At 40.2% G+C, this 21,579-nt stretch overlaps 1 protein-coding gene across 4 annotated transcripts; it reads right to left on the bottom strand.

Moving 5' to 3' along the window:
- Positions 1–389: 389 nt before the first annotated feature.
- On the bottom strand, positions 390–21,331 carry elf2b (E74-like factor 2b (ets domain transcription factor)). Of its 4 annotated transcripts, none has more exons than XM_084715822.1 (10): positions 21,144–21,331; positions 12,146–12,303; positions 11,785–12,037; positions 6,248–6,361; positions 5,215–5,406; positions 4,765–4,851; positions 4,449–4,641; positions 3,114–3,527; positions 2,837–3,014; positions 390–2,538 (listed from the first exon to the last, which is right to left on the bottom strand). In XM_084715822.1, exons 2-10 carry the CDS (start codon positions 12,218–12,220, stop codon positions 1,933–1,935), a joined length of 2,112 nt encoding a protein of 703 aa, XP_084571948.1. In that variant the 5' UTR covers positions 12,221–12,303; positions 21,144–21,331; the 3' UTR covers positions 390–1,932. The 4 variants fall into 4 exon arrangements, with proteins under 4 accessions (XP_084571948.1, XP_084571947.1, XP_084571951.1 ...); XM_084715821.1 differs by having other exon boundaries at positions 4,449–4,644; positions 21,144–21,330; XM_084715825.1 differs by lacking the exons at positions 11,785–12,037; positions 12,146–12,303; positions 21,144–21,331 and adding an exon at positions 9,102–9,566.
- Between the last annotated feature and the right edge of the window lie 248 nt (positions 21,332–21,579).

Here is a 21,579-nt window from a genome sequence, read left to right as displayed (position 1 = left end):
CCATTTTTCTCTCATGTTACCAGCATTGATGATCACTCATTAACGGTGAAGGTTCTCATGGGAACAGGTCTATTTAACTAGACATGCTGCACCAACAATTGCACCATTTTAAAAGAACAATTTCTTTCCACTGTGTTCATGATCTTTTCAGGTACAGCACGGCCAAATATCGCCCTTTCTCCAGTGGAACAATACGTACTGTTAACTCAAGTAACCGGATGTGATGAAATGTGCAATGTAACCACAAGAACAATCTGCACTCAGTGTGCTTCTGATTCACTGGGAAGAATAAATGTAGGTTACTGCCATCAGACCCTCAGATTCTGTTTTAGTAGTAACCTCTGAGCTTCAATGTAAGAACATTCAAAATAAAACCATGATGAAAACAATTTTCAGGTTTCAAATGTCTTTTTATATATCAGTAAAATCTAATACACTTTGAAACAAGAGTACAGCAAAATATAATATACTTCAAATGTTGAATATACAAACAGTTCAGTCTGAACACAAACATCTTTCTCTCACCTTCCCTCTTTTTAGAAAAAAATCCCCAAAACAACAATAATGATAGGGGCAGGGCCACAAGGGCAGTTTTAAAAAAAATATGCTGGCAAATTGACCCTCTGTTTTAAGCCATAAGTGAAGTGATCTGGGATCCACAGTGGCGTCATATTCTCACAGCCATATTGCATAAACTTGTGATTTGAACGTCTTTTAATTATTAAAAATAATTGCTTAATTTTATTTCTTGAGTTTACATACATTCCTTTCTCTATTTGGATTCTTTTTTCATGACATGGCACAGCTCAGAGCTCATGCTTCAGCTCAATCATATTTCTTTGCATTTCAGACTGCTCAGGATTTTGAAAAGAGCAAACATTTGTCAAAAAATAAGGATAAGATATAGATAAAGAATTGAGTAATAGCCAAAATCCTTGTGTCAAATAAGTTTGAAATTCAAGCCTAGAGATTATTCTAGGTGCTGGAGGACACACTGCGAGCAATGTGGTCAAAGATTTACAACATGTTGCTGTTTCTTCTGTAAGACTCGATCTACTTTAACAGCCTGATAAGAGACAGAGGAACTAATAAAAATAATACAATTATCAGCTCCCCTCATTTCAAATAATACTGTGCTTGGTACAAGGTATCAAAACACAAAAACAATTTTTCAGCTTACTGTTCAGACAATACAAGAAAAAAAATTAAATCTAAGGCTGTTCTGTTAACTTTAGCTCCGTAAACTGTATAGTAGATAATATACTGTATATATTTATATAGATGTACATACATGACCATTTTCTGTCTGATATCGCTCCTTGTTAGAGCTTCTTGCAACCCCACTTTTTCTTTCTCGCACTCATTTAGGACTCACGTAGCACCACCCACACTTGATCTGCACAGTGATATTATTGGTAAAAAAAAAACTTGCTGGTTTTAGCATCCGTCGAGGCAAAATTCTAAACAAATGGTCTCTACAAAAGCTTCATTACACCCCACACTGCCTGGTTTTTATTTGACAGTTCACATTTTGGTTAGTCATAATTATTTGCCTCATTTTGTAGTGTTTTTTTTTTTTTTTTCAAGGTTCCTTCCTTCCCCCCCGCCCCCTACCCACTTCCCAATTGTAGTGATCAAGGTTGGTCCCCTTCCCCCTCCCAACAAGTTCCATCAGTCTGTGTGGATTCCTTAGTTTGAACTTCAGATAGGTTTCAGTGTGGTTCTGAGGGAGGCTGGCTTAGTCGAGCAAAGTTCTAGGCAGCGACAGGGAAGATGTGAGGACAGGTTCAGGACTAAAAACAACCTTCAGGAGTCTTTTAAGTCTCTCAGACTGCTGCTGGTTATTACAAGAATAAAAATGATGTCAGACATGTACAAACTAACCATCTCTGGCTAAGAAGGAGACGATGAGTATTGGTAGATATGTCTATCTCAACACTCGGGCTCTTCTGTCTTTATCGGCATGTCGGGTGTTTCCATTTTGATAACCACCTCGGCATCCATGGCCTCTGATTGGACGTTCTGGACAGTTTTGGGGCTCATCTGGTTCTGTGGGACTGCCACCGGCACCTGCACAGCTTGGACCTGGACTCCAGCAGCCTTCAGCTTCTCCACCGCTCCACTCGCTGCCGCTCCTATGACCAGCTCAGAACCGTTAATGACGCCGCTTAAGAGCCGAGGCTGTGCCGTCGCCGTCTGACTGGCCGACGATACCGTCACGACCCCCGCCCCGCTACCCGGCTGCGACACCACCATAGTCTGTTGTTGCGTCTGTGTCGGTACGGTGAGCCTCATCACTTGCGTACCTGGGGTGACGTTGACAGGTGCCAGGGCCCGGACTGCCAGGGGGCTCCCAAGGAGGCTGATGCCCGCCGTGGAGACCCCGACGCTGGGCTTGTTCGTGCCTGTGGAGGTCTGTAGCTGACACTGAGCCAACTGGTGGGCGGGGATTGTGATGATCTTGGCCAGCTGAACAGTGATCTTGTCCCCATTCTCTGCTGTGGCTGGGACCATGGTTGGGATGGTCTGGATCACAACCTGCATCGCAAAAAACAAAAAAAGTTTAAAAACTGTTCAAAGTTAACAAAGAAAGAATAAAAACCAAAAATATAACATCTAAACAATCCCCTTAATTTATCAGCCTGTACAGGCATTCTGTAGGGTTCACCAAGTTTAATTTCAGACTAATTATACATCTGTGAGTTCTAACCAAGTAATTTGATTGGAGTGCATGATATAGAGTATAACAGCACGCGGATTTTTAACTACATGTAGCACTTCAGTTTTTGTACATTAGGAGATGATGAGCTTCCTAGCTGCTGTAGCTGGTACACACCTTCTGTTGTGAGTTTGAATTACCAGTGGCAGCACCGATAGCCGAAGTGTTGGTGAGGAGGGTGGTGTGGCCAGGTGTGCCCGTTGTTCCTGCCGGCTGCTGCACAGCTACGGTGGAGATTTTCTGACCCAGCGATGTTGTCATGACTACAGGGACCTGCATTGCCACCCGTACTGTCCTGTAGATGAGAGGTAAGACAGGACAGAGTGTCAAAAGTCAATACTTGAGATAGCCTTAAATGTAAAACTGAATGTTGTGGTCTTTGCAGGAGTGTAACCTGGGTCCAGTGGGGTTGGAGATGATCGCCGTGTGAGACTGCTGGCTCTGACTCCCATCTGGTGTTCCTGAAACTGACATTATCCTTGGCATCCCCGCCGTCACCGCCGTACCACCTCCTGGCACCGCTTTGCTGCCTGTGGCGACAGGAGCATGGATCACATTGGCCCTATTCCCGCCCCGCAGGATGTTGGGCTTCTTGGGGGTCGACAGCTCGGTTGCCTGCAGCAGCATGTCCGGCGAGGGTAGCACGCGCTCGTAGGATGCAGCGGTCTCTGAGCCGATCAGGTCATCGGGGGCAGGCATGTCTGCTTTATCATCATCAATGATGACTATGTTTTTGGGCATCTCTTTGAATTGGTAAACCAGCCGCTGGCCTTCTACCTTGGCGAGGATGCCACGCTGGTAGTAATATCTGAGGGAAGAAAGATTACTGGGAGTTACAATCAGGGCTCCAAATTTACTTTTTCCTTAGTGTCCTGAATTCTGCTTTCAACTGTCTAAGACTTTACATCCATCCCAAATTGAAGATCTTTTTCTCATTCTACATATTAAATATAGTTTCTAACTTTGTTTCAGTAACCTGCATGATTACATCTCTGGGCCACGATGGAAGTTCTGCTAGTTGTTCCGTGCACTTCACTATATTAAAAAAATAATAACAAATTAACTCATCCTGGGTGTTGGGCCAGAATCAGGTTTCACTGTTCATTTAGTCATAGGTTGAGTTACTGTTAGTCTATTAACAGTTTGATCAGTGAATGCATTGCTACAGTTCCGTAATTTCTCATTTCCATTTTTTTTTCTTGTTTTTCTCTCAGTTTTTACGTTTCAATATTCAACAAAAAGCTCTGAGACATCAATTTACTGAATAATACATTTTTAATCAGTTTAAATTAAATTTAAATCTTGATGGTGGTTAATCGATTAATTAATCATTAATGTCCCTATTGCAAAATACAGTGCAAATATAAACCTGTTTCAGACTGATATAGGGTGAAGGAAATTTACACTTTCACACTATGAATATATGTCACAATTCCATTTTAAACACAGTGAGTGTGTAAGTGTGTGTGTCATGTAGTGTTGAGCTGAATATAAACACCCAACAATTAAAATGATATATATTCCATGACACATAAACGTAATATTCTCATTTGTAATCATCTACTGTCCCAAAATTGTCCTAGACACCATATCTTGGTGTCCCAGGTGTCTTTTATTGTCCCCAGCACAAGACATCCTTCATTTTAAGTACTGGTTACAACGCTGAACTTAAAAACAAAAAAATGAAATAACAATCCATAATCTCCCAACACAGACAGAGTCTCCTCACCTGAGTGCCCGTCCCATGGTCTCATAGTTCATGTCTGGCTTGTTCTTGTGTTTGCCCCACAGCTTGGACACAGCCTTTGAGTCGACCAGTTTGAAGATGCCCTTCTCCCTCTGGGTCCACTTGATGTATCTGGGACAGGTGTTCTTGTCCTGGAGGAGGTCCAACAGGAACTCCCATAGGTAGGTGGTGCTCCCTGCTAGAAATCAACTGAATTTAATGGACTGCTAAATGGCAACCCATTTAATTGGTCCTTTACACATTCAAATGGAGATAGATTTATGTATACATCTATGTTTATCGTACTACTGTCAAGTACCTTTTCCTTCCCTGGGTTTCTTCTTGATGCCAAGGTCTGGTGAGCCATTGGAAATAGCCGACTGATGTGTCTTTGGCTTCCTTCCAGCTAAAGAAAGGAAACATTCAGATCACTCACTTGTGGGACTGAATGTAAACCGTAACAGTAACAGTTTACCACTAGATGGTGCTCCTGGATAAACTCAGTACCTGTAATTTACAGTGTAACTTGAGGTTTTGGTTTGAGGTTTGTGGTCTGGCTTGTATGGTCAAGATAATCACAGAGCTTCCAGATGTTTTCCATTTAAAACTTGGTTTAAAACAGTCAAAACACAGTTCTTCTACACACTCTGAAATTAAGTTTTAAACAGTTTTATGTTTTTCACAGCTCTGGACCACTGAGTGTTCACTTTCCTCACTTTATTGATGAATTCTGGGTTGGTACAAACACAAACAAGATCTTTCTGTTTACCTCTCCTCTTTCTAGCAGGCTCGTGGCCCAGCTCTGGTTCTGGCTCCTCAAGCAGGGTGACCATCTCTTCATCTTCCTCATCACAGCACTCCTCTGTCGATATCTCTACCTCGGTTTCTGCAATCATGTCAGGACGCATGGCAGCGTGAAGGAAGTCTGGTGTTGTCACTACACAAGGCGGGACAAAAGCTTCTGGATAAAGGAATTAAAGAGGGAAGAGTTACAATTGTGCTTTGAAGCCACATTTTAGTAACTGTTTGGTTGAATTTTCATGGTTACATTATATTGATACTTAAGGAATACAGCTCATTGAGGGAAACAAGGCTTTAAAAATAATTTTTGTTAGCATTTTGGCCCTTTACACCATGTACCAATGACCAATACCAATAAGAATCAACGTGATTAACTAATGCTCATAGTATTTGATTTTTACTAAAGGTTAAGAAAATAGATCTGTATAATTCATAGGATTTTCTGTAAAGGCTGTAAGAAGAAATGTCTAAGCTAGAATACATTACTTTCTGCATGGTCAAACTACAACAATAACACAGTAGGGCTACAACTGACGATTATTTTAATTAGCAATTAGTCTGATTATTTTCACAATTTAACTTGTGCAAAGGGTCAAACTTTTTGAATCACAATATCCCAGAACTCAAAGTTATGTCTTTATTGTACTTAAGTCTGGGAAACATGTTGATATTCTATCATACTGTGATTTGAGACTAGATATTGTGATAGATTTTGGATACTGTTATACTGTGATATGACTTTTTCCGGGTTTAAAGGTGCAACACAGTAAAGTGATGTAATTTTCTGAACTTACCAGACTAGCTAATCACTGCAGCTCTATAACAGAGCAGTGAAAATATCAAATCATCAATCAGATTTTTATTTTAGCCATGCTCCACCATTAGATCAATACAATTAGATTGCATTGATTATGAAACATTACAAATTTCAGTTTCAAGTGTAACCACTTCTAATTGTGTGAATACCAATATTTTTGTGTGCATTAGTTAGTGAGTGTTACCCGGGCTCCGGTCTTCTCTGAGGCTGGAGGGCGAATCCATGCGTAGCAGAGCCTCTGCGGCCTCAAAGGTCTTGTCAGAGCACTGAATGCTGGTGCCATGAACAGAGGCCTCCACTGAAAATACACACAGAATCAATTAGCAAATAGTTCAGGAATCATAAAGTTACTGATTAAGCCAAGTACAGTCTGTTTACCCAAATACATGAGTTATACTTTATTATTCCCCAAAGAGAAAACACTAAAATACTTCTCAACCTTGCTTTTTCATATATGTAAGCTTCAAATACATAATTTCTAGATTTACACAGTTAGTTGTATGACTTCTACAGCTGCACAATATAATTAATTGAAATATTATCAAAATCATAATATGGCCAAGTAGAATATTAAAATTACAGAAGCTGTAATTTTTTGATAAAGGGAAAATGTGTGGCCAAACAGCATTATAATGAAGCGCCCCAACAAATGTTACAACAATATTATGAATTTTTACAGTTAAAATTAAAATTGTGACACAAAAGTGATCGTTCCCACTAAATGTGAATGATATGACAATATCAATCAAAATAATTGCCATCCGATTTTTTTAACCATATCATGCAGCCCTAATAATTTTCCAAAAATATAATATAATATTTCTATAAACTGTCTGCCATGTCGATCACAACCTATATACTCCCTACTGAAAAGCCAAATTGCTGTTAGACCACTGATATTAAGTTCAGCTGACAAAATATTCACTTTGATCCAGACATAGTATGCTTTGATATAAAATGCAACCTTAACAGTATGAAATGTTTTCATTATCTGCTTCTTTGTGTAGCTTAAACTAGTTATCCAATAGTGTCACACTACATCTTTGTTTTTGTGTGAAGTTGTAAGATAACAGGTGTGACATGAGGAAAAGTGCAGGGAGATCAAGTAAAATGCTTCAACTACACCTACAGCTGCCTTTGAATATCAACATGCAGAAATGTCATTGATAGGCAGCTAGAAGAACCCTAAATCCTTAAATTACACTCTTGATTTACTATCTCAAATGTGTTAAAACTTAGCACAAAAAGACACAGTGCTGTTTAAACCAAAAAGGGGATTCAGCCTGTTGTAAAGGAAATGGTACGTGGCCCATCTAGGACCATGAGAGGGAACAGAGGACACCTGCTGTTGGTGTCAATCAATGGTGGGAAACATGAGACGCAGTAACACCCTGCCCTGTCCATGTTTGGCTATCTCACTGAGGCAACAGCACTGCATAGGGGAGTGAAATGGACTATCTTTAGATTGTACACTCATTCAGTCCCTCTCACAAACAAACAGGACATGCTGGTTGGTAGCCCTCACAGGAGAGACCCTATAGCCCACCGAGCTGCCCTTGACATCAGACAGCCGTGCTGAAATAAGACCACCAAAAGGTGTGAAGTCAGAGAGCTGTAGCTTAGCTTGACCTATATAACTACTTATAGACAGTTTCCTCATTTCTAGACCAGAATATCAGGATTTTGATTTATGTTTAATTATTAAATAGTAGAAAATTACAAATATATACAATTTATAACAAATGTGCATTACGTGTGGGTGTCATCTAGTTTAAGTATTTCAGTATTTCCATAAGTGAACAAAATGCCTATTATTAACCTATACAACTATGTAACGGCGCCAAGAAGAGAAGCGAGTCCGACAAAAAGTAGTGCTGCCTTTGATAACTTCCGTGTTTACAGTCCTCATCCTTTCCCTCCAGTTCTCTTCGAAGGAGCTCACAAATCCTCTTGTCACTCAACACCCGCCTCACTAACTATTGGCTCATTCCTCGATTAACACGCCGCCCCCAGTTAAATCTGATTGGCCTTCTGCTGACGTTCTAAAACAGCGTGCACGCTATTGGACCAACGGCCAAGTCGATCAAAGACACACCCCGCCCTCTTACATCTCCAATGCTTCCGCCATCGATATGGGACAAAAATACTTTGAAATTTGCGATTAAACAGACGTGGAAACGACACGGTGACTTGAAAATACAGTATCCATTAAGCAGACATGGTTAAAAAGCGAGTACAATCACACATATTCGTATTTTCAGGTCTTAGCGGTCGACGGCTGAAGCCGCACTTGAAACAACTACAGGGAAGAAAGCGAGTGAGCCAGGCCATCCCACGCTTCAATCACAGGCTGCACAACACGATAACGGAAATCATGAAACGGAGATTTAAATTCCCCTGACGCTGGAAATGTGTAAAATGTTCTCCCACTCCTCAAAGTCACAAAAATACGACACTATGGCCATTATTTTTCAGGCTGTTACTGGGGGACAATGTGTGAAGACTGTTACTTCACATAATTCCCACATACGGAACAAGCTGAAGCCAGCCACGGTTAAATACTGCGACATCCACCAGTCATAATAACAACAAAGGTGATATCTGACAGTGTGTACCGGATTTATCCTGGTAAAAATAAACCCACATGTCCTTCCGACTCAGACAGCGTGGCAAAGACGTAGGAAAGACAACATCTTTACACTTCCTGGTTGTGCAGAGCCGACCTGCAAACCGTTATTCTACACCACAATGCGGTGAGAAAAATCTGCTCCAAAATGCAAAACACACATCGTGCAGATAACTATCTGTTTGTGCAGACTGGCGAGCCCTGGGAAAGTTTTTCACTTCTTAAACCGGGTTTGATAAACCGTGTAGCAACGCCATGCAGGTTGCTACCAAGGTGATCACTTCCTGATTGCCCTCCATTACTTCACCACACTACTCAGCGGACTGAGACTCAGCGGTCGTGCTTAAAAACACAAGTCGTGCGTTAACCGTGGCTCCCGGGTCGAGGTTATAAGTACACAAAGATACATTACCGGCTCTGATAAGTAGATCGAGCTGGTTTGCGTGTCCCTCATGCTGCGAAGTCGCCATGTTTTCCCCTTGCTGCAGATTCACATTGACTTCTCACTGAATTGTATAGGAAGCTACTAGCTCGTATCACTCCGCCGCTAATGGGAAATCTCCTCGAATTCAACGAGACACATTACGGCGGCAGAAAGGTATCCCTCCGCCGCCGACACAGGAAATCCTTCCTTAGCCCTCCCTCAGTTGCGTAGTGACTACGTGAATCCAAAGATACTTGTATAACAAAGCTTTACTGTTACTAACTTGCTAACTGCTTTTTAATAAACACACAGAAAAAAATATTTCGTCAATATTTCACCAAATTTGCAATTTGAGAAACGACTGTTTAGAACCATAAACTTAAACGAGATATCTTACACACTTCAGTTCCAAACAATAAACAAAACACGTTTTATCATGACTGATTATGTTTGTTGCTGTCTTTTTTTTTTTTTTTTTTTACTTGTTTTCTGTTCTGGATTTCTGTACAAGACATATGCGCTCCAACAAATTTAATTACTAAATCTAATATAGTATAGGTCACTATCAATTCCATAACAGTTGTCGTGATACCATAGTTTCAAACCAAGATACAATAACTAGCATAAAAAACATCATTTGATACCTCTTGCAATACCACAGCAAAAAGAGAAAAAAGTCTTGGCTACACAAAATAATAATAATTAATGACTGTTTTTCAATTAATACATGAATAACCTGCACATAGTGCAGATAAAGTTACCAAACTTGTTTTGATTTTGCTATGCTGCAGGCCAGATTTTAGAAAGGTATTGGTTTTACACATGGTATAGAAAAAGTATCTAAGTAGGAATACTTTTGACAATCTTAATTACATGTGTGAAATATACTGTAAATTGAGGGAGGTAAAGTATAAATTATGTTAATTAAAATATTATCAGCCAACACAAAATAAATAACTACTGAAGTGCAAATAACAATTACAAAATACAAGTGCAAAATATTATTTAGGTTTTTCCTAGAACTTTGTGTGAAATATAATTTAAGGGCTGAGGCAACATTAATGTGTTTCCTAAACAGACTCAAAAGACATGACCCAAACTCTGAGAACTGTTTCCCACTAATGTGTAGCACATGCAACTTGCACTAATAGAGTGAAAATACTTTTTGTGTAAGTGTGGCGTGTGTATCTACTACAGCATTTTCAAACTTTTTAAAATCTCTGCATCATATTTTGTTAGGTGTTGTCTTTTTGTCTCTATAAACATACACAGTGTAAAGAATTATGCAAAAAACAATAATTATGTATTTTTAGTGGGGCATTTTGAACACTAGTTTATTCAGCTATGGGTAATTATTCATGGTGGCTGAAAAACTTTTCTTGGTAATTATGACAAATTCTTCATTTTACCAACAGAAATATCGCATTCAGATAATGTGGAATAGAGTTTAAAGATGTAATCCAGAGCAGCATGCATGAATAAAGATTTTATAAATTCAAAATAATATTGGCTTTGTCATTAAGTGTGTTTCACGCTTATGAACACTGCACTAAATTAAACATTTGTCACCGTACTAAAGGATTAATGGATGTTTAGAGTGCTAATACTGGATAACTTCTCTGGTCGTGAAACAATTCCGGTACAAAAAATATCCACAAGATGGCAGTGTGTTAACACAGAGACCTGCAACCCTCATAGCCTACTTTACCAGACTGTCACTGGTGCTGGGAAAAGAATCATATACTACTTATGCACATACATAACAATGTCAGCTGAAACACAGGAAACAAAAACACTTGATTTTTAGAAGCCCATGTGTGGACCCTGTATCTTGAATTGTGGGAACTCACACATTTCTCTGTACAGACTACAACCAATGTCTAGTTCCTGAAATATGCAGCCCATAAATGTCAACACTTCAACAGCAGGTAAAAATTCTCTCTTTTACTAATAATACAATATCTTAGTGGCTCTGAGTGGGAACTGTGCATCGGCAATAGAAACAGGACACAGAAATGAAACATGACTCAAATTTCTCAGCAAGGGTAAAAGGGTAAAACACACTGATTAAATACCTAGATTTACTCTGGGCATTCCAGGTAGTTATTTAAGAATGTCTTGCAACTGTATGATGGCCATCCTCATTACAGAAACCTCCAAAGCTTGAAGTGCTGTCTCATTACAGAAACATGTTCCCTAGCAGCATTTAGGAAAAAATACTTCATCTTAGACAGGTGGGGTTTTCTCTCCACCATTAAGGCCACAATGCATCAAAGCTAAAGTTGAACAACTCTCTTTTCTTATCCATATTAGCAAGTTAGCTAGGCAGTGACAAGTGACATGAGACAGCTGTTGTCATGGCTATTGGTAAACTTGTGTACATCCTAAACACAGCTACAGGAATGACAGGATGAGTGCTGATTGAGGAATAAGGTTTTCTGTTCTAGTTAAGATTTCCTAGGACAAGATACAAGGTCTGAAATAGGACACAGCCATGAATTTAGGAATTGCTTTTGTAATACGAGGATAGGATTTTTCCTAAACTTAAGTCAAGACAGGACAAGCAGTTAAGAATTTTTTCTGTAATTAAGCCCCCTGCACTAATCTACAGTGCCAAAAGGAATACCACTGAATCAAATTTCTGATCAATAGAGGAATATTTAAGCCTCACCTGCCTCCCCTTCTGTCTCCACCTCTTGCTCATCTCCCACCTCCTGCATCAGGTAGGCCTCATTCCCATACACCACCACATGGGCTGAGTAACCCTGCTCCCCTGCCAAGCGGGCGCCAGGTACCTCCTCCACTATGACTGCTGGGTAGTTCTCGAACTCCTCTCTGTCCTGGACTTCTTCATAGGCCTCCTCAGCTTCACACTCGCCTTCTACCTCTCCCTCAAGCTCCAGGTCCACCTCACACTCTCCCTCCTGCAGGGCAAGGGGACCGAGGGTGGGACGGAGTCAAAAAATGTTTTCAGTAAGAGAATAAGACAGAAATGAGAGAAGATGAAAGACTGTGTCTGTCTCCAAACCCACCTGCTGAGGGTCCTCCTCTGCTGTGACATACTCCACGACCGTCCCACCAGTGTCAACCAGCACCACTGAGGTCATGACTCATGCTCCTCAGTCACGGCCAGTGGTTCGCCACAGTACTTCCGTCTGGTGGCCTCCACCAGTCTGGTAAATAAAGGCCCCTGGAGAGAAACGACACACTTGGTAAACAAAGCTTTAACACAATAAAATCTGTGATGCAAGAAAGGCATATGATCATATTTTGTCCACAGTGACTTTGATGATGACAGAAGTCTGCTCATTTCCCATTGTCAGCCTTCTGCTGTGTCCCTGAACGAAAGGCCAACACGTCCACAGTTGTTGCTGTCTGAATGAATGTGCTTTGAAAAATTTACTGCTCGATGTTTTGAAGTGTTCATCTATTGTTCATCTATTGTTCAATGTTCATCTGCATTCTTGCCCATGTTTAGAGAGCTTTAGAGCTTAACTTTTGTACCTTTGGACAGAGCTAGAGTGGCTGTTTCTTAGCTGTCTTTATACTAAGCTAAGCTTACTGGCTGCCGGCTGTGGCTTGAGTCACTATACAGACAAGGCATTGGTATCCACTCTCCTCATGTACCTTTCAACAGGACATTTCCCAAAATGTCAAACTCTTCAAAAGTATCATGAATTCTTTAACTGATAAAAAAAACACACATGGGTGAGATGCAACTACACTGTCCTTCATCTGTCCTAGCTGTAGACCATGGCTGTCTGAAATTCCAAACTTATGTGCTATTTAGTACAGATGCAACAGAATCAAAATAAGTTGTTTGGAGAAAGCATAAATAATGTGATCTGCTATCTGAATATGCAACATAATTGTGCAAAACATAATCTTTCAATTTCTAAAACATTTCTTATTTCAGTTTCTTCTCATTAGGGGGGTGTGGTGGGTTTCAGTTCAGAAAACTTAGTTTAATTAGAAATAATAATAAAAGACAGAGAGAGAGATGAAAATTGCTGCAAGAGGATGTGGGATTATATTTGATACTTTGTTATATGCCAATATTATATTAACTTGATGCTTTGAAGGCAGAACAATTACAACGAGTATTACCCTATTTAACAAGACATCCAGTATAAAACACAACTACTTCTGAATTTTGTTGGTTTAACAGATATAAATACGGATACTGTGTGTGCACCTGTGCACATTTTAGGTATGTAGTGCACTGCATAGTATGTGATTTTGGATGCAGAACAAGTCCCCAACAAAGGCAGAAATCTCCTGTATCTCTTTCATCTCTTTTCTTCTGGCTTTAGTCTGCAGGAAGTGCCTGTCTGCTATTACAGGAAGAAATGAATTGACAGGAAGCCTACTCAGTCCCTCAAACATGAACACAGTGTCCAGTGAAAAATCTAGGCAGGGCAGACTGGAGCCATGGTAACAGTTGCTAAGAACCACAGGGCCCTTAGTTCCTATTCCTGTGCTACTCTGCAGGGTGACAATAGGATATAAGACAAAGGCAAGGCAGGAGCATGGAGAGGCAGACAGATATAAACAAACTGCATGACACTGTTTAAACGATGTTCCACCTACTCTTGCTTTTAATCAGTTTTTAGAGGCCTGACTTGAACACTGACCTACTAGAATTTGATCTGTTCTTTCACTGTGGAGTTAGGTAAGTGTTCAAAGAACGGAGAAGAGTAAATGCAACTTAAGGTGGAAGTAAACTTCAGACGTGTTTATTGGATCATGAAATGTCTTCTGAACCACCCTTCCGAGGCCAAGAAGCATTTCATACTACATTATTTTGTTTTGTTTGGGGTTACAGGTTATGTCCAAAAAAGGGTCACTAGCAAAACATATTTTAGGCACCTAAAAAAAAAGACTCGCCTAAAGAAAATCAATATTAGTTTAAGTGTACACTATATTTAGAATATTTTCACCATTTTATCTTGCTGTCAGATAGCCTTTTCCAACAGGAAACCACTGTTTTATTAAAGCCGAATATCAATATCTTCAAAGTCACCAGACTTCTTGGCATTAGCAGTAATTTTATGTCGCAGAAGACAGGAGTTGCTCGTCTACTGCTGCCTCAGTCCGTTTGTGTTATTGTGTTACTTTGGTGAATCCAAAAGTAAGCTTTTTTAAAACACAAAAGTAACACCATAACTCAAACTAATTGATTGAGACAGCAGAAACGAACAAATCCTGTGTTCTGCAAGGTGAAATGACTTTCATTTTCTTTGTGTTTTATGATTACTCTTTAAGGCTTTTAGTTCATTTTATTCTCTTTTTTTAAAATGTTCTGTTTTTATTGCTAAGCATTTTGTTACTATGTCTTGAAAGGTAAATATAAATAGTCTTTTTATACATACAGATTTGTTCAGTTCCTCACGTTTGTGCACTCTGTATTATGACAGGCTTTTCATCCCAGCTTCAAGTTTGACCATTAAAAACAGCTATGAACACTTTTGCCTTTACACGTTTGGATACCCCAAACAGAACAAAATCTATTCTCCTCACTGACCTCAGCATCTCACCACGTATCCAACCAAGGGAGCCCACCTTCTGCTTAAAGATAATCCTGCACAAAATTCTTCAAATTCTTCTGAAGACACAAAGACAAGGATTGGTTGTAACTCTTTCTCATGACACTTAGATTTTTCCACATTTTCAATGCAAAATGTAATGTTTAAAAATAACCAGAACACATGTAAAACTCATGCATGATCCAGGGCACAATTTTGTACAAACCTACTGACCATATGTTCTCTAACATGTTAAGAGCATACTCAGTTACTCTAGCTGTTGTATAATAGAAGAGCCATACTCGCTGTTCCCTCCACTACAGAGACCATCATGATCATGAGCTCAGATGCAAATCTTCTGTTCAATTATTCAATAGCATACAGCTCATCTACAGAGCTGTACGTTCTGTCTTGGAGGGGCGGGTTTACTTTTGCACTATGCATGGGGTATTGTTTAACCACCATGTGACACATCCACGGATCTCACAGAAGGATATCTGACTGGCCTGTGCTGCTCCTGAGACCCAGGAAATCAGGACAGAGTTGGCAGAAACTTTATATGAGCAGTTTCATTTTCTGATGTTAAAGCTAAATCAGATCCCTCATATCTCTGTTTCTTCTCATCCTTCATGTATAATTTAAATATTTCAAACTTGACCAGTAGGTTTCATGCATCATGTTCTCTGGCACAGAAACAGCCTAACCAAAGAAAGGTGTGTTCCTGCCTTGCAGTATGTGCTGCTATTTTGCTGTTAAACTGACAGAGGTTATTATGCAAGTTCACCGAGGAGCTGAAGATTGTGACACACTGGGTTTTTTTAATCTATCAAGGCCATCTAACTCCTTGTCAATCAGACAATAATTGAGTAAAAGGGAGGCACAAAGTGCAAAGTCCTGTCTGTGATGCCTGTATGGTTGTTTTCACACCTGTGCTTTTTAGTCCGGTTAAACCGAACTCTGGCTCGTTCTTCTCCTTGGTGCAATTTCTTAGGGCAAATAAGTACACAGCAGGGGTGGGACTAAATCATTGTTTTGCAAATTACAATTAAGTTACAACTTACCGTTCTTTACAATTTAAGCTCAGTAACAAAAGTTTTTCATGGTTCTCTCCTGCAAAGTCATTGGATGGTGTTGTATTGGTTCAAACAAAGTGGTTCTGGGAATTAAGTGTCAGTTTGCTGAGAATGAATACCATTACATTAATTGATTCAGGAAATGAAGTGAAATGAATTGATTCAGGGCATACTTTTTAAATAAACTTTTTAATCTTGGGACTTTTAAATTAAAGTGAATGGTTACTGGTCTGATTCTAAATTGCCCGTAGGTGTGAATGTGAGTGTGAGTGGTTGTCTGTCTCTATGAGTCAGCCCTGTGATGAACTGGCGACTTGTCCAGGGTGAACCCCGCCTCTCGCCCAGTGTCAGCTGGGATAGGCTCCAGCCCCCCGCGACCCTTCGGGAATAAGCAGTTACAGAAAATGGATAGATGGATGGGTTACTGGTCTAACTGGACAACTAATGAATTCTAGAGTGTTTTTTTTTTTTAAATAGTGGTAATGTGATCCAACCTCAACCCCACTACCAGTTTACTCTGCAAACAGTAAACAACAGTAGCCAGGTGTGCTTTGCATTCTGGGAGGCAGCATAGTATCCAAACTCTATTGCGATGTTTAACAATCATTGACCACTGAGTCCTCTACCATTGTGATGTTGCTTAAAAGCATTCTGTATTGAGTTTGTGTCCACTCAGAGTTTCCATAGAGTTATTGCCTAAGTTTTGTTTTTGACACATGGGAGAGAAATTACAAAGAAGCTGCTGCTGATGATTGCACTACATCTCCATGCCCCATGTATTATTTTCTTATTAAACGCAACTAAATTACAGATATGTGGCATGGAGACAAAGACCCTTTTAAACCCACCAACTATATTACAGTCCATTTTTGTTTCACTGTGGACATCATAATATGCCAATTTGACAACCAGTCGCTCAACCCTAATGCAAAATTTAGCAGCTTGCATATTAGTAGTTGCAGCCAGCTAGCCGGAGAATGAGCTGAGTGTAGTAGCAGAGCAGTATACAGCAACATAGTATTCCTTGAAGTGCTGTTACTATTCCAATGCTATAGTTCTTCCTGGTATATTATCTCGGTCATTACCAGAACACAGACCCTCTTCTTGTATTTACTTTCCAGCTCCCACCCCACACACATCTGACCAATAAGCAGAGTCAACATTGTCACATCGCTTTTAGTGATTTTGGATGTGTTTGGATTTTTTTCTGTGTGAAAGAACACCAAATCAAGGGGTACAAACTGATTTGGGCCATTGCGAACTATCTATAGGTGTGAAAATACCTTTTTTCACTTTCACAATGATCTGGCACTAAACTGACAGCACACTTCAGTATGGATGAGCCTGGACAAAAACATCTCATTGCAGAGCTGTGTACATGCTATTTTTCTCTTTAAATGCTTCTCTTTCACTTACTAAGACACTGAGAACCTAATATGTTTAAATGGATAAATACAGACCTGGAATATGTGACATGTATGCTATAGGCAGACTCCCAAAATGGGTTAATCCCATGCAGACAGACACGCATTAATCAAACACACACAAGATCTGTTTGGAGTTGAGTCTCTTAAACAGGCTGCATTGAATCAAACAAGTATTACAGGTCCTACTGGACGACTGCGAACACGTGGCTGCCCTGTTGCTTCTTAGCTCAAACATTAAGTTCAGAGTTAAGATGCTGCATTATTATCATTTCAACAAACTACATCATTGAGAGACTACCAGTCACATTTACAAGTAAAGAAATTTAATGATTTTAAAGGTTAAAAGCAGTCAGCAGACCTATTCACCTCTTACTGTTAACTACTAGTCGTGTTGGTATTTCAGGAATTGAAACCATTTCTGCTGCAATGAAAGTCATTCTGGAAAAGACTTCGAGCTACATGTCACACTGCAAATGCCTCAAATTCAGTTCTTTTTTATCTTTTGATTACCAGGGGAAGAGCAGACGAGTAGCTAGCTTCTTCTACAAATGTTTCTCTAGTTCATGGTGAGTCAGTAGCAGCCTGGAGACTTCACATGATACAGCAGAGTCATCATGACAGGTCAACTTTCCCACCACAAGATCCCGACAAACACATCCAAACTAAAAGTAAAGAAGTCCAGACTTGCCTTGCCACAGAAAAGCTGATGTGAGTCAAAATGCAGGCTTGCATTTTTACTTGGCTGCCGCTTAAAAATCCACAAAGAGACGAGGGGGAGAATGAAAGAATGAAAGAACTGTTGCTGTCTGGCCATGGTAAGAGATAGCAACAGAACGTTATCTGCGTCTTCCTCTGTCTCTGATTCTCTCCCACATCTCTTCTCTGTCTGACATCCCTCCATCCATTCTCTGACCATCCATCTCCTCTCCTGGCTGCATGCTGTCTGCCTGTTCTCTGGGTGGAAGGAACATCTCAGAGCGACTCAGCACTTCTCAGACCCTGCCCTGAGCTCAGATCACATGACAAGGGTGGAACACACACATACACACACACAGAATCACATGATCTTTCAACAACAGAGCTTTTGTTCCAAGTAACTGGGGCTGTTGGTGGATACAACGCCCTGCCTTGTGCCCTGCCCTCTACCAACACACACACACACACACACACACAGAGTGATGACACAACGAGCAAATACATGGCAAGAATGACCTCAGGATTTGCTTGACATCCACCCAACCCATGCACATAAACATACACACACACATACACATGCACACACAGGCAAGTTCAACTATAATCCAGTAGCTACAGTGATAAAGTCATGAAATTGTGTCATAAATTCTCTGCAGTGTTATAATGTCACCTTCAATCTCCTGCCATTCAGTGATTTGAAAAATAGGCCTCATGTGGGTTAGCATTTTTAGGTCAAACACTCCCTTTGTTCAATTTGCAATACTAGTTTATTAGCATCTGGTGTCAAAATAAGGCTGATCTTTCACAGTATGTTCTAAAATGCAACAGTCTTGCCTAATATCTCAAAACTGATATACTAGAAAGAGATGGGGGAAACCATCAAACAGCCAAGAACAGCAGCAAACTGTGTAATAATACATAAGTAACATATGTCAACAAGTAATCTAAAACAAATTTAAATATTATTTTAACTACATGACATGACATTGTCTTTAGCCATGGCAGGTCAAGAGTAGAGATGCACCAATTGCAATTTTCTTGGCCGATTCCAATTTCTGATTTTCTTCTTTTTCTAAGAACTATAATTGACAGAATACAGAAACATTTTTGTAAGTTTTCTTCAATGGAAAATTAAATGGTATGTTGATAATAAAAACACTGAGTATTTAATAACTTTTAGATTTTCTATAAAAGTGCTCAAACCAGAGATTCACATGGTACAAACTGTTTGCTGTAGTAATGCTTTGTAGTGAGAAAAAAAAAAACAAAAAAAAACAAGAGCAGAATGCTAAATGAGTCTGGATAAAAAATGCTTGGGGAGAGACAGTCAACATGGGCTATTTATTCTTCAGCAAGAACTGGAGGTAAGATTTGAAGACTGTCTCGATTATATTTATCCTGTTCTTGGAGTCTATCGCTTTTCTTAATGGTGACAAAATGCTAGCATGTGTGTGGCTGTGACCAGCACTCTTTGACGGCAATAACGTTACTGTGTGGGTCACTGTGTGGGTCACTGTGTGGGTCACTGTGTGGGTCACTGTGTGGGTCACTGTGCATGAACCATCTGTATCTGGACCTTTCTAGACAGGCTTCTCATGAGGAGAGTTAGCCCTATTACGGAACATTCAGGCATGACTGTGGCCGCCCGGTGGAAACCTTCAGACAATAGTTCAACTGTTGCTCAGTCTGCAGGATATACCAGTTGAGCAAAAGACAGGCTGGTCAATCATTTACCATGAAGACAGCAGGCCTCTGGTCTCCATGAACTAGACAACACAACTTCACTACACAAGATCAAAAGCTATAAATACCAGCAGCCACTAAAGTACACTGCAGACCAAAAACGGACTGCTACACTAAGTATTAGAGAGTAATAGATTATACAAATTTACAGTGTGTTCAAAGGTAGATACAGAGGTAGGCTAGGTGGCGGTGCTGATGAACAAGTTGGAAGTTTTTGTTTGCATTTTTAACTTACTTAATTATATGATTAGCTGACTGACAGAACCTTAATTGACTCTAATTTTAAGAACTGGTTAATCATTTGAATAATTTATCTGTTACAATGCATCAAAAAGTAATAAAAAAAAATTATGTCAAATATTTTTTGACCACTGAATAATGTCTTGCTTTCCAGTCAACTAGGTAAGCAATTTCAAGACACTTTGACTAATATTAACAGCAGTGGCTCCCAACTGGTGTGCCGAGGTACACTGGTGTGTGGTAAGACAAGTAAAGTTGTGCCTTGAGATTTTGTGACAGCCATTCATGATTACTGCAAAATACACCCATCAGAGGATTCTGATGAAGGCACTGTAGTGTTGAAATGAGTTTTTAAAAACAAGGTGGTCAATTAATCAGTGTGCTCCAGTCCTCTTTTGTTCTCTGGTAGAGCAGGGAATGATTTTGCCCTCTTGGGAAAAGTATATGGTATGTGTAGCCCTATATAGGTGTGACTTTAGATTTTGGTTTGCCCTTTGGTGTGTCTTGGGCACAAAAAAATATTAAACTTCTTGATCTGCACTATTGAATTCTTTCATATTACTGTTATTAAAAAAAAAATCAAGTTTATACCAAGTGTCATTCCAGTCGGGACTTGCTGTGTCTGTTTTCATGGCTTTCAGGGTCAGTGGAAGTGATAATTGTGTAATAATATATACCCTGATATTTTCTGAGCTGGCTAGTATACCGTAAAAATCTCATACTCTTGCCACCCTAGTGGAAGGGCAGTAAATCCTTAGCTCAACCATGTAGACAGCATGTCAGAAGCATACTACACATTGCAGTGATAAAATAATAAGCACTTACTTGTGTTGCGCGTTTGTGGTGAATCATGTGACATAAAAAAAAAAAGCAACCAAGATCAGAGTTAATGAAGATTATAAACCCTCTCCTGCATCACACAGTTGGCTGACCGCTTGATTCAGTGCAAATATCAGATCAAGTCGGGCATGTACGGCGAGTCACAGGAGGGGGAATTCACTGTTGCAATGATACCTTTGCTCTTCAGAGCGGCTAACCTTATCAATGAATTATTAGCCAGCTCTTGCATCATTTACTTATAGTTATTTATATTAGTATGCCGAGGTGGTTATTAAAGTGTGGGGTAAACGCATGTTAAGAGCTGTTATATGTGAGAACACAAGAAGCCAACTGTCATAGACAACACAGAAACAGAAAGTGAATATGCACATGAACTTGGCTAACGTTAGCTAGCCAAGTTAGCCCTGAGACAAGAACAAGCTGTCAGGAGAGAAACACAACAAACCATGTGGCTAATGCTGGCTAATGTCAGTTCAGCTTACTCACCGTGCTGAAACTCTTCCGTCGCTCTCCGCTGTTGACCAACTTAGTTCACAGGCAGCAACTTGACGTTAGCTGGCTGGCTAATCAGAGTTTACTCTGTGTGTGTGTGTGTGTGTGTGTGTGTGTGTGTGAGGGAGAGAGAAAGAGAGAGTACTGTACGTGTGTGACATCCAGTAACCTCTCCTCCTCCTCCTCCTCTCCGGACGGACGGACGTAGGTTCTGTTGCTGTCGACTGTCACAGGCTGTAGAGTCCCGCTGCTAACGTTAACGTTAGCGCCGGCTAATCGACGGTAACGTTCGCTGTTTGTATTGGAGTACGGAGCTCGGTGTCCTCTGTGGGACAGCGCATGAATAAACACGCAGCCGTCGGTTCAGGCACCTCTGTTGTTAATGGAGACCGACTCCGCTGGTCGTCAGTTTACTCCGCTCGTTCAGGCA

The sequence above is a fragment of the Lutjanus erythropterus genome, chromosome 3 (assembly GCF_056507025.1).
Source record: "Lutjanus erythropterus isolate fLutEry1 chromosome 3, fLutEry1.hap2, whole genome shotgun sequence".
Lineage (NCBI taxonomy): Eukaryota > Metazoa > Chordata > Actinopteri > Lutjaniformes > Lutjanidae > Lutjanus > Lutjanus erythropterus.
The sequence above is the reverse complement of the archived record's forward strand: the minus strand, read 5'-3'. Positions and strand labels throughout refer to the sequence as shown.

Coding starts and splice junctions, on each gene's coding strand:
- elf2b (XM_084715821.1), bottom strand. CDS start 12,220: ATGACCTCAGTGGTGCTGGTTGACACTGGTGGGACGGTCGTGGAGTAT. Junction 12,038..12,145: donor CAGAGGAGGACCCTCAGCAG/GTGGGTTTGGAG, acceptor CTTGCCCTGCAG/GAGGGAGAGTGTGAGGTGGA. Junction 3,528..4,448: donor ACCATGGGACGGGCACTCAG/GTGAGGAGACTC, acceptor TTCTTCCCTCAG/ATATTACTACCAGCGTGGCA.